Raw genomic sequence first — 15,083 nt, 5'->3', positions numbered from 1 at the left:
ACAGGTAAAATATTAGAAGTATTATGCCTTCAAGAGCCATTAGTCTAGCTGCTCAGCAGTGGACAGTTTCTCTGAGAATAAAGAGATAATTTTTTGCCTACCTCTCAGGGCCACACACCCCGCTCCAGGTCCACATTAGCACAGGCCTCCTTCTAAAGGGCTCCTGTCCTGGATCTTCCTGTCTTGTGCTGTCGGGGGGTCATACCAGCCTCTCCTGTGGCGGGGGTGTCCCAACTCCTGCAAGCTGTTTCCTACAGGTGGGCGGCAATGGTCTTACATAAAAGAATTCCCCCTCTACAGCCTTATCTAACTTTTCTCTCTCTCTCTCTCTCTCTTTCTTTTCTTTTCTTTTCTTTTCTTTCTTTCTTTCTTTCTTTCTTTCTTTCTTTCTTTCTTTCTTTCTTTCTTTCTTTCTTTCTTTCTTTCTCTTTCTGGGTCCTTTCTGCTGCTCATTTTTGCTCCTCCTCCCAGGTCCCCCATTTCAAAGTGGCCCCAGAGGAGTTTATCAAGCTCCAGTCCCAGAGATTTACAACCCTGAACCTCCACCCCAGCAACACCGACATCAGTGTGGCTGTAGCTGGGATCCTGAACTTCTTCAACTGCACTACCGCCTGCCTCATCTGTGCCAAAGCAGAATGTAAGTTTCCTCAGGCAGCCTCCAGCCCAGGCAGTCAGCGCTTGTTGGTTTTGACCTGATTGGACCCTGGCTGGAGACATTCCAGGGAGGGGAGGTCTCCCTCAGATCTGATAAACAGGGGGCTCTGGCATTCCCATATATCCTTGTTGTTGTCTGTGTGTGCACACATGTGTGCATGCATGTGTGTGAGAAAAAGAGAACAGTCCCTTTGACAGAATTCCCTAGACATGGGCAGAACAGAGAGAACTGGGTTACAAGAAGACTGGCCAACCTCCAAGCCTTTTTGCATCTGCAAACTCAATTCCCACATTTTCAGCCTCATTGTTAAGCAGCTACAGAGAAAGAGGGGAAATATAAATTGGATGCATTTGTACTTGATGGGTTGAAGAGCTTCCTCCCCAGGAGAGCAGATTTTGCTGATGAAACAAGGTCCAAAGTCAATTCCTGATAAAGCACTTTTTTGCAAATGCATGTTTTGGAAATGCGTTTCCCTGACTCTCATACAATTTCTGACATCAGTTTAGTGCTTATGAGATGTAGTTAATTTAAACCAGCACTTTCCAGAAAAATCTGTGCACCTATGTGCACCATGACAGCTGCACATTTACACACAGTTAGGCAGGAGCTGACCATTGGCTGTCAGTGAGCCCAGTGCCTGAATCCCAGCATCTGTGTCCTGTGCAGCTCACCTGTGCAGGGCTGGCCCAGGAGTTCCAGTGGGCTGCACTGGCAGAGCAATGCCATTGCCACCAGGGCTTCTTCAGTGACTGTGCAGAACTGCTCTGCACGCTTGAGTTCTTCGTCCCTCCTGGAATCCCAACAACATCTATAGACAAATGCCCCCCTGCCAAGGCTCAGAACCACCTCCTTCACCATGCCTTTGCAGCTGACGGCCTCCACACAGGCTGATGATTTTCTTGATGCTAAAAGAGAAGTAAAGTTAACTGAGTTTCATCTATGTGTACTTTTTATCCCCAATCCACAGACTTTGTTCAGATTTCACCCATTGTTTTCTGTAGTAAATAATTTTTCAGGGCTAGGTTCAACCCAAGATGTCCTATTACTTTTTATTTGTCATGTCTTATTAGTCTTCCTTCATCTGGGTAAGTCTTAGTCTTGCCCTCTCAAGTTTGACACTTGGAAGAGATGAGACCAGTTATTTTGTGCAATGTGCCTCAGTTTGGGTTTGTCTGATAATCCATTAAATTCAGGTTGTGTGTAGGTGGCAGGAATACCCCAGAAGTGATGCTGTATTTTCCTCACTGATCCTGTGAGGTAGCGAGCAATCGTGACTTGTTCCCATATTAGTGATGTTAACTTTGATCCCCAAGTCCTGGACATGTCCTCCAATTTTCTCTACTGTAAAGTTACTATTTTCCCCTTTGTAATAAATAACTAAGCTGTGGGGAGATTACTGAAGTTTCAGTACATTGATGGCTCTTTCCCAAATCCAATGACTCTAATGATCACCAGATAGTGATTTTTACACTCTATCATTCCTTCCACATTTATTCATTGACATTTTACTGTAAGGTTCTTTCCTGCTTGCTTATTTATTTACTTCTGTCAATATGGATCCATGAATTCTGATTTTACTTAGTAGGTTATAGTCCTTTACTATCATTACTAATTTTGATGCTCAGATGGTCCTAGTTTTGGCACTGGGAGCTCCTTCCAACTGGCTTCCATGCCTGCCATTCTTTGAGCACATTCTCACTTTTGGCACAAAATGGCCTAGGCCTGCACTCCCAGCCCCAGCCCTAGGCTCAGCCACTTTGCTAACCAGGACCCCTGGTTCTTTTTAGTGGGTCATGATATTGGAACTTGAGGTCTGGAAGCTAGGTGTGCTCATTGCCACTGTCCTTTTACTGGAAAGACTGGGGAAATATCTATTTCCTGATATTCTTGCCTTTCATCATTTTATGTTTATAGCTCCTTTATCTCATCATGAGAAGCCTGGCTCCCAAGACAATCCATATATTTGCTCCTTTGTTTAATTCTACAATACAGAAAAACTTGTTTCAGATCACTACACCCACACCATTGTTAACAATAAACCTACTAATCTATTAAGTCATTTAAGTTTTTCTGCAGTTCTTCTGATCATTTTATCTTCAGACTGAAAGAAGTGAAAGTATTATAGCTGAAAGTTACTCGAATTCTTCCTTTTTCATTTTCCTTTAATATTGTTGTTACCCATTTGCTATATAGTTAAGCTTATTTGTTTTTCTTGGTGTCTAACTTTGAAGTAAAAAAAATCCCCAATGACTTAACCTTTGGCATTGTAATTATGATGTGCTTTGCTGTGGACTTCTCTGGGTTCATCTTCTTTGTGGCTCTCTGTGCTTCCTGGATTTAAGCATTTGTTTCCTTCACCAGGTTGGGGAAGTTTTCAGCCATTGTTTTTTGAATAGGTTCTCTGTTCCTGTCTCTGTTCTTCTGGGATGCAAATATGGGTGTACTTGTTGGTATCTCAGAGGCTCCTTATGGAATCTTCATTTTTAAAAAAATTCCTTTTTCTTTTTCTTTTATTTTATTTTTTAAAATTTAATTCTTGTTCAAGTACAGTTTTCTGTCTTATGTGTCCAGCCCTGCCCACACCAACAGTGCTCCCCACCTCCCTCCCATTTCCACACCCCGCCTTAGTTATTTTCCATGTGTCCTTTATGCTTCTTCATGTGAATCCTTCCCCTTTTCCCCTGTGATTCTCTCCACTCTCCCCTCTGATCCCTGTCAGCCTGTTCTCTATTTCAGTGTGTTTGGTCATATTTTGCTTGCTTGTTTCTTTTATTGCTTAGATTCCTGTTAACAGTGATATTATATGGTATTTGTCTTTCACCGCCTGGCTAATTTCACTCAGCATAATGCTTTCCAGTTCAATCCATGATGTTGCAAAGGGTAGGAGTGCATTCTTTCTTTCTGCTGCATAGAATTCCATTGTGTAAATGTACCATAGATTTTGATCCATTCATTTGCCAATGGACATCTGGTTACTTCCAACTCTTGCCTATCATAAATTGTGCTGCTATGAACCTATCCATTGGGGTGGATAGGTTCTTTTGGATTGGTGTTTCAGGGTTCTTAGGATATACTCCTAACAGTGGAATTGCTGGGTCAAAAGGCATGTTCATTTTTAGTTTTCTTAGAAAATTCCATACTGTTTTCCATAGTGGTTATACCAGTCTGCAATCCTACCAATAGTGAACTAGGGTCCCCTTTTGCTCACAACCTCTCAAGCACTTGTTGTTTGTTGCTTTGTTTATGATGGCCATTCTGACTGGTGTAAAGTGGTATCTCATTGTGGTTTTAATTTGCATCTCTCTGATAGCTAGCAATATCAAGCATCTTTTCATGTGTCTCTGGATCCTCTGTATGTCCTCCTTGGAGAAGTGTTTGTTCAAGTCCTTTGCCCAATTTTTAATTGGGTTGCTCATCTTCTTTGAGAGGAGTCGTGTGAGTTCTTTGTATATTTTGGAGATTAAACCTTTGTCTGAGGTATCATTGGCAAATAATGTTTTCCCAAGCTGTTGCTTCTCTTTTTAACTTGGTACTGTTTTCCTCAGCCATGCAGAAGCTTTTATTTTGAAGAGACCCCATTTGGTTCTTCTTTCCTTTATGTCCCTTGCTCTAGGGGACATATCAGTAAAAATATTGCTGCGTGGAATATCTGAGATTTTCCTGCCAATGCTCTCCTCTAGGGCTTTAATGGTTTCACAGCTTATATTTAAGTCTTTTATCCACCTTGAATTTGTTTTGGTGTATGGTGTAAGTTGGTGCTGGAGTTTCATTTTTTTGCGCATAGCTGTCCAGTTCTCCCAACACCATTTGTTGAAGAGGCTATCTTTACTTTATTTTATGTTATTGCCACCTTTGTCAAATATTAATTAACTGCAGAGAGGTGGGTTTATTTCTGGGCTCGCTGTTCTGTTCCATTGGTCTATGTGCCTGTTTTTATGCCAGTACCATGCTATTTTAATTACAGTGGCCTTGTAATCCAGTTTGATATCAGGTATTGTGATCCCTCCTACTTTGTTCTTCTTTCTCAAAATTGTGGCGGCTATTAGGGGTCTTTTATGGTTCCATATAAATTTTTGAAGTGTTTGTTCTATGTCTGTGAAATATGCCATTGGTACTTTAATAGGTATTGCGTTGAATCTGTAAATTGCTTTGGGAAGTATGGACATTTTGATGATGTTAATTCTTCCAATCCATGAACATGTTACATGTTTCCATTTGTTTGTGTCTTCCTTGATTACTGTCTTCAGTGTTGTTTTGTTTTCTACATACAGGACTTTAACCTCCTTGGTTAGATTAATTCCTAGATATTTTATTTTTGTTTTTGCTATATCGAATGGGATTTTTTTTCTTGCTTTCTGCTTCTGCTGTTTCATTGTTGGTATACAAAAATGACTTTGATTTCTGGATATTGACTTTGTAACCCGCTGTTTTGCCAAATTCATTTATTAGTTCAAGCAGTTTTTTGGTAGAGACTATAAGACTTTCCAGGTACACTATCATTTCATCTACAAACAATGCCAGTTTTGTTTCCTCCTTTCCCATTTTGGATGCCTTTTATGTCCTTTTCTTGTCTGATTACTGTGGCTAGAACTTCTAATACTATATTGAATAGAAGTGGTGAAAGTGGGCAACCTTGTCTTGTTCCTGATTTTAGTGGAAAAGCTTGTAGTTTTTGCCCATTGAGTATGATGTTGGCTGTAGGTCTTTCATATATGGCCTTTATTATATTGAGGAATGCTCCCTCTATTCCCACTTTGCTGAGTACCTTTATCATAAATGGGTGTTGTACCTTATCAAAAGCTTTTTCCGCATCTATTGATATGACCATGTGTTTTTTGTCTTTGCTTTTGTTTATGTGATGTATTACATTTACTGATTTACCAATATTGAACCATCCTTGCATCCCTGGGATGAATCCCACTTGGTCGTGGTGTATGATCTTTTTGATGTATTGTTGGATGCAATTTGAAAATATTTTGTTGAGGATTTTAGCATCTATGTTCATCAGCGATATTAGCCTAAAGTTTTTTTTCTTTGTTGTGTCTCTATCTGGTTTTGGAATTAGGATGATGCTGGCTTCATAACAAAAGATGGGAAGGTTTCCCTCCTTTTCTATTTTTTGGAATAATCTGTGAAGAATAGGGGTTAGCTCCTCCTTAAAAGCTCTGTAGAATTCTCCTGTGAAACCATCTGGTCCAGGGCTTTTGTGTGATGGGAGTTTTTTGATTACTGCTTCAATTTCATCTGCTGTGATTGGTCTGTTCAGGTTTTCTGCTTCTGTTTCATTGAGATTTGGAAGTTTATATTTTTCTAGAAATTTGTCCATTTCACCTAGGTTTTCCAATTTCTTGGCATACAGTTCTGCATAGTAATTTCTTACAATCCCTTCCATTTCTGTGGTATCAGTTGTAATCTCTCCTCTTTCATTTCTGATTGTGTTTATTTGGGTCCTCTCTCTTCTTTTCTTGATGAGCCTACTTAAAGACTTGTCTATTTTGTTTATCTTTTCAAAAAACCAACTCTTGGATTCATTGATCCTTAGAATTGTGCTTTTAGTTTCTATGTCATTTAATTCTGCTCTGATCTTGGTTATTTCCTTCCTTCTACTTGCTCTGGGCTGTCTTTGTTGTTGTTCCTCAAGTTCTTGCAGGCATCGGGTTAGGTTGTTTGTTTGAAATGTTTCTATCTTCTTTAGGTAAGCCTGTATTGCTATGAACTTCCCTCTCAGGACTGCCTTGGCCGTGTCCCATAAGTTTTGGGTTGTTGTGAGTTCATTTTCATTAGTTTCCAGAAACTTTTTGATTTCTTCCCTAATTTCATTTTTGACCCATTTGTTGTTTACTAGCATACCATTCAGTCTCCAGGCTTTTGGGTGTTTTGGTTTTTTTCCTGTGGGGTTGGTTTCTAAATTCAGTCCCTTGTGGTCAGAGAAAATGCTTGGTATGATTTCAATTTTCTTGAATTTGTTGAGGCTCATTTTGTGTCCTATCATGTGGTCTATCTTTGAAAATGTTCCATGTGCATTTGAAAAGAATGTGTATTTAGCTTCTTTGGGATGAAGCGCTCTATATATATCAGTCAAGTCCATTTCTTCTAGAGTGTCGTTTAATGCTGCTATATCTTTGTTGATATTTTGTTTGGAAGATCTGTCCATTTTTGACAGTGGGGTGTTAAAATCCCCTACTATAATTGTGTTGCTGTCAATATCTTTCTTGAAGTCTTCTAGGATTTTTCTTATATATTTGGGTGCTCCTATGTTGGGTGCATATATATTTATGATGTTAATGTCTTCGTGCTGGATTCTTCCCTTGAGCAATATGAAGTGACCTTCTGGGTCTCTCTTTATGGCCCTTTTTTTGAAGTCTATTTTGTCTGATATTAGAATTGCTACCCCGGCTTTTTTTTCTTGTCCATTTGCTTGGAAAATTTGTTTCCAGCCTTTCACTTTTAGTCTGTGATGGTCTTTTGTCCTGAGGTGGGTCTCCTGTAGGCAGCATATGTGTGGGTCATGCTTTCTTATCCATTCAGCTATTCTATGTCTTTTGATTGGAGCATTTAATCCATTTACATTCAAGGTTATTATTGATAGGGACTTATTCATTGCCATTTTTGTACCACAGTTCCTCTCTGTCTCTCTCTTTTCCTTCCTTTCCTTAAAGCAGCCCTTTTAGTATTTCTTGTAGAGCTGGTTTGGTGGAGGCATATTCTTTTAGACTTCTTTTGTCTTGGAAGCTCTTTATTTGGCCTTCTATCTTGATTGAGAGCCTTGCTGGGTAAAGTAGCCTTGATTGTAGGCCTCTGGTTCTCATTACTTGGAATATTTCTTGCCATTCTCTTCTTGCTTGGAATGTTTCCCTTGAGAAGTCAGTAGCCAACGTTATTGGGGCTCCCTTGTATGTTACTTCCTTTTTCTCCCTTGCTGCCTTTAAGATTTTCTTTGGCTTGGAGTTTTACCATTTTAAATGATGATGTGTGTTGCAGTGGGCCTCTTTGGGTTCCACCTGATTGGGACTCTCTGTGCTTCCTGGATTTGTGTGACTTTTTCTCTCATCAAATTAGGAAACTTTTGTGTTATTACTCTTTCAAATTGGTTTTCTATCCCTTGTTCCTCTTCTCCTTCTGGTATTCCTATTATTTGGATATTATTATGTTTCATATTGTCTTGCATTTCTCTTAATCCCTCCTCATTCTTTCTTACCCTCTTTTCCTTCTCTTGCTCTGTCTGGGAGATTCTTTCTACTCTGTCCTCTTACTCACTGATGTGATCTTCTGCCTTATCGATCCTGCTTTTCATACCTTCTACTGTGTTCTTCAGTTCAGAAATTGTAGTCTTCATTTCCTCTTGGCCTTTGCTGATGGATTCTATTCCTTTTTCATGTGGATATAGTTTGCGGCAAGATCATTTTAGCTCCCCTCTAGTTTCTGGTAGCTCGTTGTAAGCTCTTTAAATTTCCTGATAACCAGTGCTTTGAATTCATTATCTGATAGTTGACTTGCCTCTATTTCATCTAACATTCTTTCTGAGACTTCCTCCTTTTCTTTCATTTGGGGATTATTTCTTTGTCTTCCCATTGTTTTTGATACTCTTCTTTTGGCCTCAGCTTCTTAAATTGATCTGTTCTGGTGTCCTGGGTTTATGGTGTGAACTTCTGTGGTAGGATGCCTGTGAAATTCAGTGGTTCAGTCTCCTGCAGGTATCTTGGCATTCTTCACTTCCACCTAGTCCTTTTTTTATGCATATGTCATCAGTTGGCTGGGGAGGCAAAATGGTTTATGACAGCTGAAGAGTGTTTCATATTATTTACAGTTACAGTCCGTAGAGAAGAAATAGACAATCTTAATGCTATGTATAGTGTTAACCGTACTCTTTGACCCAGCTTGCCACTTTCAAGAAAGGATGGACAGAAGATAAGTCTCTTGTTGGGAAAAGAAGGCTTGTGAGTTGGATCTAGAAAGCAATGAGGTTGCGGGAGGTCAGATTTTGAGGTAAGGTGAGAGTAAAGAATAGTAACCAGGTGTAGCATGTGAGCAAATAGAGTTAATCACTACAGTAATAGAATTCAGGAACCTGTAAGGTGTTCTAAGTTTTGAGAGATGTGTTGTGAAGTATTTACCATTGTATAGAACAGCTATTATTTACAATAATATTAGAGCAACATTCACATGACAGACTTTATGTGATCTGTCCAAATGGGGGTTATAGAGCTTGGGTAGTATGCCAAAGGAAAGCAAGTGGTGTGAAGTATAGAAAATTAGTAATACACTGTGGAGGAAAGAACAGGGCAACCTGTGAAATAATACAATAAAACCAGCCAAGACTAAGAAACCTATACAGAAGGAGGAGGAATACAAAGATACTATTAAAATAAAAAAGAAGTGACAATAATGAAAAAACAATAATAATACACGTATGCAGCAACTTGAGGCTTCTGTGCTATAGCAAAGTGAAATTTGTCTCTGTGTCACTCTTGTTGAGATGCCCCCTCTTTAGGTCCCACTATGGTCCTTTCATAGTTCCCAGTTATTTGTGTCTCTTGTGGGTAAAAGAAAACTAAGCAACAAACAAACAAACAAACAATTCAACACATACATAAAAAAGTCAGGGGAAAGGAGGAATAAGCAAAAAGTTTGCAAAGAAAGGAAGAAGCAATCTATCAGATAAAGAGTTCAAAACACTGGTTATAAAGATGCTCAAAGATCTCAACAAAGACATTGAAAACATAAAAAAGGAGACAGAAAACAAAAAAAAACAGTCCAAAATGAATATAATAATAAAAATGACAGATATATTACAGGCATGAACAGCAGAGCAGATTAGATGAAGCAGAGGATCTAATCAGCGACTGGGCAGACAAGGTAGTGAAAGGACAAAAAGAAAGGAGAGGAACAAAGTATTGAAGGATAGAGCAATAATACAATTAAAATATATAAGATTACTTAGAAAAGAAGTTGCTAAAAAAAATCTTCCCTTGTCAGTTTCAAACTGTCCAAACCGGTTTTTCTGGTTGTAGCAGGACCTCTCTGTGGGCTGGGATGCAGGCGAGCACACTCTCGCACCCGCACCAGCCAGGCTACCGGATTGGGATTTGGGCGCCTGCACCGCTGGCAGGCTACCTGGGCCCCGTGGGATCTGGCACTGTCCTTCCCAGTCCTGTGGCAGGACCCAAGTGCTCCCACCCCTCCCTTGGATGGCTGCTGGGCTGTTTGGGTCATGAGGCAAGTTGCTGTCAGAGAACGCCTCAGTTCACTTTCCAATAAAGACTTCTCCATAAAGCCTGTCTCTCAGCCCAGCCCAATCCCCCAAAGATGGGCAACAACAGTGCCCTTTGCAATTCCCCGGGGCTGGCGGGCTGGTGGGCTGGTAATCACAGAGTCTGCAGTTGAACACGGCCCTCTTACCTTGTTACACTTTACGTAAACTTAAGCCCACAGGTCTCTACCAGGTATTGCCCAGCCTTGCTTAGACAGGGAGGGAGGGAGTCAGTTCTCTCCCACAGACCCTGTAGCAGGCCCACAGCTCCCACAGAGTCTATTGTAGACCCGCTGGGTGTCGGGCTTCTGGAGTTCCTGCTGCAGCAGGTGCCCTGGCACTCATCCCAAACCGAGGCCTCTGTTTCCCCGCTGGCTGTGGCAGAAGCACCGAGGTCATTAGGCGCCACCACTTTTTGTCTGTACTCATGTACGAGGACACGGGCGCAGCCGCTTTTGTCCTCACTCACTAACCAGAGTCCTCACTGACCAGCAGCTGTCTGGTCCCTCCGTCACACTCTCTGGTCTCTTATTTTCATAAATGCTGGGAAGTTGTTGGTTGATTATTCTGTTCCTCAGTAGATCCTCCTGGATTTTCTACCAGGTATTCGGGAGCTGGATTCCCTCCATGCTACTCTGTCTCCATCTTGAAACCTCCTCTCAAAAATTCCTTTTCTTTTTGGTGTTTTTTTAAAAATATATATTTTATTGATTATGCCATTACAGTTGTTTTATTCCCCCCTTCATTCCTCTCCACCCACACACTCCCTCCCCCACCCTTTTCCCCACTTTAGTTTATAACCACGTGTCTCAAGTTCTTTAGATTCTATATTTCCCCTACTATTCTTGCCCTCCCCACTATCTGTTTTCTACCTACTGTCTATGCTATTTTCTGTGCCTTCTCCCCCCTTCTCCCACCCCCCTGTTGCTAACCCTCCATGTGTTCTTCATTTCTATGGTTCCACTCCTCATCTAGCTGTCCTCTTGGTTTGCTTTTGTTTTAGGTGTGGTTGTTAATAACTGTGTGTTTGCTGTCCTTTCACTGTTAATATTTTTATCTTCTTTTTCTTATATAAGTCCCTTTAGCATTTCATATAATAAGGGCTTGGTGATGATGAACTCCTTGAACTTGACCTTATCTGAGAAGCACTTTACCTGTCCTTCCATTCTAAATGAAAGTTTTGCTGGATAAAGCAATCTTGGCTGTAGGTCTTTGGATTTCATGACTTGGAATACTTCTTTCCAGCCCCTTCTTGCCTGTAAGGTCTCTTTTGAGAAATCTGCTGACAGTCTGATGGGTACTCCTTTGTAGGTGACTGTCCCTTATCTCTTGCTGCTTCTAGGATTCTCTCCTTCATTTTAGTCTTGGCTAATGTAATTATGATGTGCCTTGGGTGTGTTCCTTCTTGGGTGCAACTTCTTTGGGACTCTGTGAGCTTCCTGGATTTCCTGGAAGTCTATTTCCTTTGCCAGACTGGGGAAGTTCTCCTGTATTATTTGTTCAAATAACTGTTCCACTCGTGGCTATTTATTTCCCCCTTCTGGTACCCCTATAATCCGGATGTTGTAACGTTTAAAGATGTCCTGGAGGTTCCTAAGCCTCTCCTCATTTTTTTGAATTCTCCTTTCTGGTTGGATGTTTTGTTCTTCCTTCTGGTCCATTCCATTGATTTGAGTCCCAGTTTCCTTTCCATCGCTATTCGTTTCCTGGACATCTCCCTTCATTTCAATTAGTTTAGCCTTCATATGTTCCTCTAATTTGTGACTATAATCAACCAGTTCTGTGGGCATCCTGATAAAGTGTCTTGAATTGTGCTTCTGAGAGGCTGGCAATTTCTCAGTCGCTGAGAGTTATCGGCTCTGGGACTTTGAGTTCCTCTTGCGCCATCTTTTGGGTTGTTCGTGCCTGTTCCGTAGCAGGATCAGAGCCCTAAAGTGTTCACTAGAACAGGGCAACTAAGTTGCTGGGTTGTGACGTTGTATGTGGGGGCGGGGTCTAAGAGGAACAATGGCATCCCGTCTGCCGCCTCCCGCGCGGTAGCCACAGATGCCACAGCTGCCACCGTCACTGGGCCCACGTGTTTCATCCCACTGCACAGGAGTATGCCACCGCTGCCAGCCCTCGCCCCCTGGGGCCTGCGTGGTCCATCTCACTGTGCGCAAATGTGCGACCGCAGTCAGTCTGCCCCACACCCTGACTGGGTCCAGGCCACTTGTGCGCCTAGGTCGGGGGATCTGTCCTGCCCAACCCTGCTCCGCTGCTGGCTCCGTCCCTCTTACCATCCCCGTTGAACGGTTCGTAGTTGTCGGACTTTGTATAATTCAATTTTCTGGTCTTTGGCTGTGTCTTTGTTCTCCAAACGTTTGTTGTATTCAAACTTGGTTGTGGGAGAAGGCACAGTGTTTCCACCTATGCCTCCATCTTGGCGGAAGTCTCTCTTTTTGGTGTTTTGACTGGGTGTTTTCCATACCTTGTCTGCCCAATCACTGATTAGATCCTCTGCTTCATTTCATCTGCTCTGCTGTTCATGTCTGTAATATATCTGTCATTTTCATTATTATATTCATTTTGGACTGGTTCTTTTTTATGTTTTCTGTCTCCTTTTTTATGTTTTCAATGTCTTTGTTGAGATCTTTGAGCATCTTTATAACCAGTGTTTTGAACTCTTTATCTCATAGATTGCTTGTTTCTGTTTATTAGTTATTTTTCTGGGTTTTCGTTTTGGTCTTTTTGTTTGTGACAAAGTCTCTATCTCTTCATTTTATCTGTCTCTGTGTGTTTGTGTCTTTGAGTTAGGCAAAACAGCAACCTCTCCTGGTCTTTCAGGAGTGACCTTATATACAAGCTCTTTCTTTTTAGACTGCATGTGCTGGGTGTTCTTGGCAGGCCAGCTGGGGCTGAAGCATGCGTGGGCCTTAGGGAGTCCTTGGCGGACCAGTCTTACTAAGGCACGGGTAGCTAGAGTGGGAATGGTCCACGGGAAGTCCTGGGGGTAAGCTGCACTGAGACCACCTTGGAAGACTGGTTAGAGCTGGAGCTGGAGTGGGCCCATGCCTCTTGTAGTCCCAGTAGTTCCAGGGACCAGCCACACCAGGACCTGGAGGAGAAGCTAGAGGGGGTGAGAATGGTAAGGATTCCCTGAGGTGAGACTCTGATGTTGTAGCTGAAGCAGCTGTGGTTGCAGGAAGTCCTGGGACAAGCCACACCTGGGCAGGAGCAGGGACTAGGCTGAGTGCCAACTGAAGAGAGTTCAGAGTAAGTCATGAAGCTAGATACCGGAGCTAGAGCTAGGAAGTCCAGTTTCTGTGTTCGTTCTCATTCTCTCTCTCATTTGTTGCATCCCTCAGTTCTTCAAGGGCATTGCTCTGTCTGTAGGTATAAATTCCATGCATTCCTGGGAACAAGTGAGTTCAGGGTTTCCTCTGCTGCTATTTTGGACTGGAAGCCAATATGTGCTTTATATACAGCTTATTTGTTACAACAACCCAAGATATAGCGGTATTGGAATTCCCCACTTCAAAGTAAGTAAAATTGAAAATTCAGTTCCTCAGTCTCACCAGCCACATTTCAAGCACTCAGTGGCCACAGGTGGACAGTGCAGATATAGAACATCTCCACTGAAAATTCAGATGGACAATGCTACTTCAGATAATCAGTGTTTTATGAACACAGAATTTTATGGCCCTCCCTCCCAAACCCAGAAATGTTGGATAACACTCTGTGCTCCTTCCCCCGTGTAGAGACTCACAGCACATGTTAGCATGGACACTCTGAATTGTCCTGTACCAAAACAGCTATTTCACCACATCATCTTCCAAATAGGTTTGACCGTAAGCCCCAAAGGATGCTGAGCTGAGAGCCCATAGGATGCTACCATTTGATAGAATATGGTTGGGAAAGCTTGTGTTCCACCAGATGGTCCTCCTCTTGTGGGATCCTTGCACCACTGAATAGTGTAACAGAATCAGGAATTCTCCCTTGGAAATTTCTGCCACAAGCCCACTTAGGCAGCACCAAACTGGTGCACCCCATGCAGTGGGAATGCTGAGAGACAAGGAACAGGCTGTAAATATCTCCAGGCAAAGATTCTCCTGCAGTTTTCTTCAGTGCTGGGTGCAATGTCTCACCGACACGATAGGAAGTTCTTTCTGTGTCTAGCCACAGTCCCTCTTGCTATCAACCTGAACTCTGTTTCCTCTTCTTCAGCTCTTCCTGGGCTTTGGGAAGGGAGTTTTTCAATGTTTGTTAAGCATCTGCTACCCACTGGGCACTAGGCTAGATTCTGTTGCCTCCTGGCCCAGGGCCATTTCTATTAGAATAATGACATTCCTTTTATTTAAATGTTCCTTGCTGATTGCAAAGCACTTTCATTTATGTTTTACCTCCTCCCACTCCCAGTCATTCTAGAGACAAGAAAGAATTATTAAGGGATTTGCTTAAAATCACACAGCTGGTGTGTGACAAACTCAGGACCTCTGACTCTGATCCAGGCCTGCCTCCTCCACGACTCCTCCCACCCCTTGTCTGCACACAGCCTCAGAGCAGCACCTTGGGGCAGACTGCCTGGCAGGCAGTGTCCTTTGAAGGGCAGAGACTTCTCTAGAGCAGTGTGTCCCCTTGCTCCCTCAAGCAGGGTGCAGGATAGCGGAGCGCATTGCAGTGCTGGAGAGGATGAGCCTCCCCAGAAGTGGAGGTGCCCAGCCCACAGCCAAGGGGGCTCACCAACCACAGGGGGCCACCTCTACTTGGGGAGCTCATCTGTCTAAGCTGCTGCATCAATCTAGTCCCACCTACCAGGGCCCTGGGAAGGAAGGTGGGGCAGAGCAGAAGTTCAGGGCAAAGAGGATTTAAAAATCTAATCAAAAGATGAAGAAATGAGGGACTAAAGGGAAATGCAGCTCAGAACTTGGGAGGAGACACTCTTCCATCTTCCTTATTAATTCAGGGCCAAGAGACACTGGAAGTCAAATTAGGAACAGGAATTTAATTCTATTTTCCATCTATTAAAATTAGGCATAATGGAGATCATCCCACAAGGAATCAAACCACTTATTCTCTTTCTTCCCCAAAGTAGTTTTTTTTTTTAATAAGCAGGTTTTGGACCAACTAGAGTTCTGTTGTAGATTCCATTATTTTTTCTGATGGGAAAAAGAAATTATCTCCACAAACCTAGTTCTA

At 42.2% G+C, this 15,083-nt stretch overlaps 1 protein-coding gene across 1 annotated transcript in view; it reads left to right on the top strand.

The window, feature by feature from the left end:
• Positions 1-15,083, top strand: part of GRIK4 (glutamate ionotropic receptor kainate type subunit 4) — a 315,020-nt gene that overhangs the window by 160,008 nt on the left and 139,929 nt on the right. Inside the window, exon 5 of the mRNA XM_037029059.1 lies at positions 472-637. Within this exon, the coding sequence (XP_036884954.1) occupies positions 472-637 (166 nt within the window). The remainder of the gene's footprint in view (positions 1-471; positions 638-15,083) is intronic.

The sequence above is a fragment of the Sturnira hondurensis genome, unplaced genomic scaffold, assembly GCF_014824575.4.
Source record: "Sturnira hondurensis isolate 20B ecotype Veracruz unplaced genomic scaffold, ASM1482457v3 Scaffold0020184, whole genome shotgun sequence".
NCBI classification, from domain to species: domain Eukaryota; kingdom Metazoa; phylum Chordata; class Mammalia; order Chiroptera; family Phyllostomidae; genus Sturnira; species Sturnira hondurensis.
This window is presented reverse-complemented; position numbering and strand designations above follow the sequence as displayed.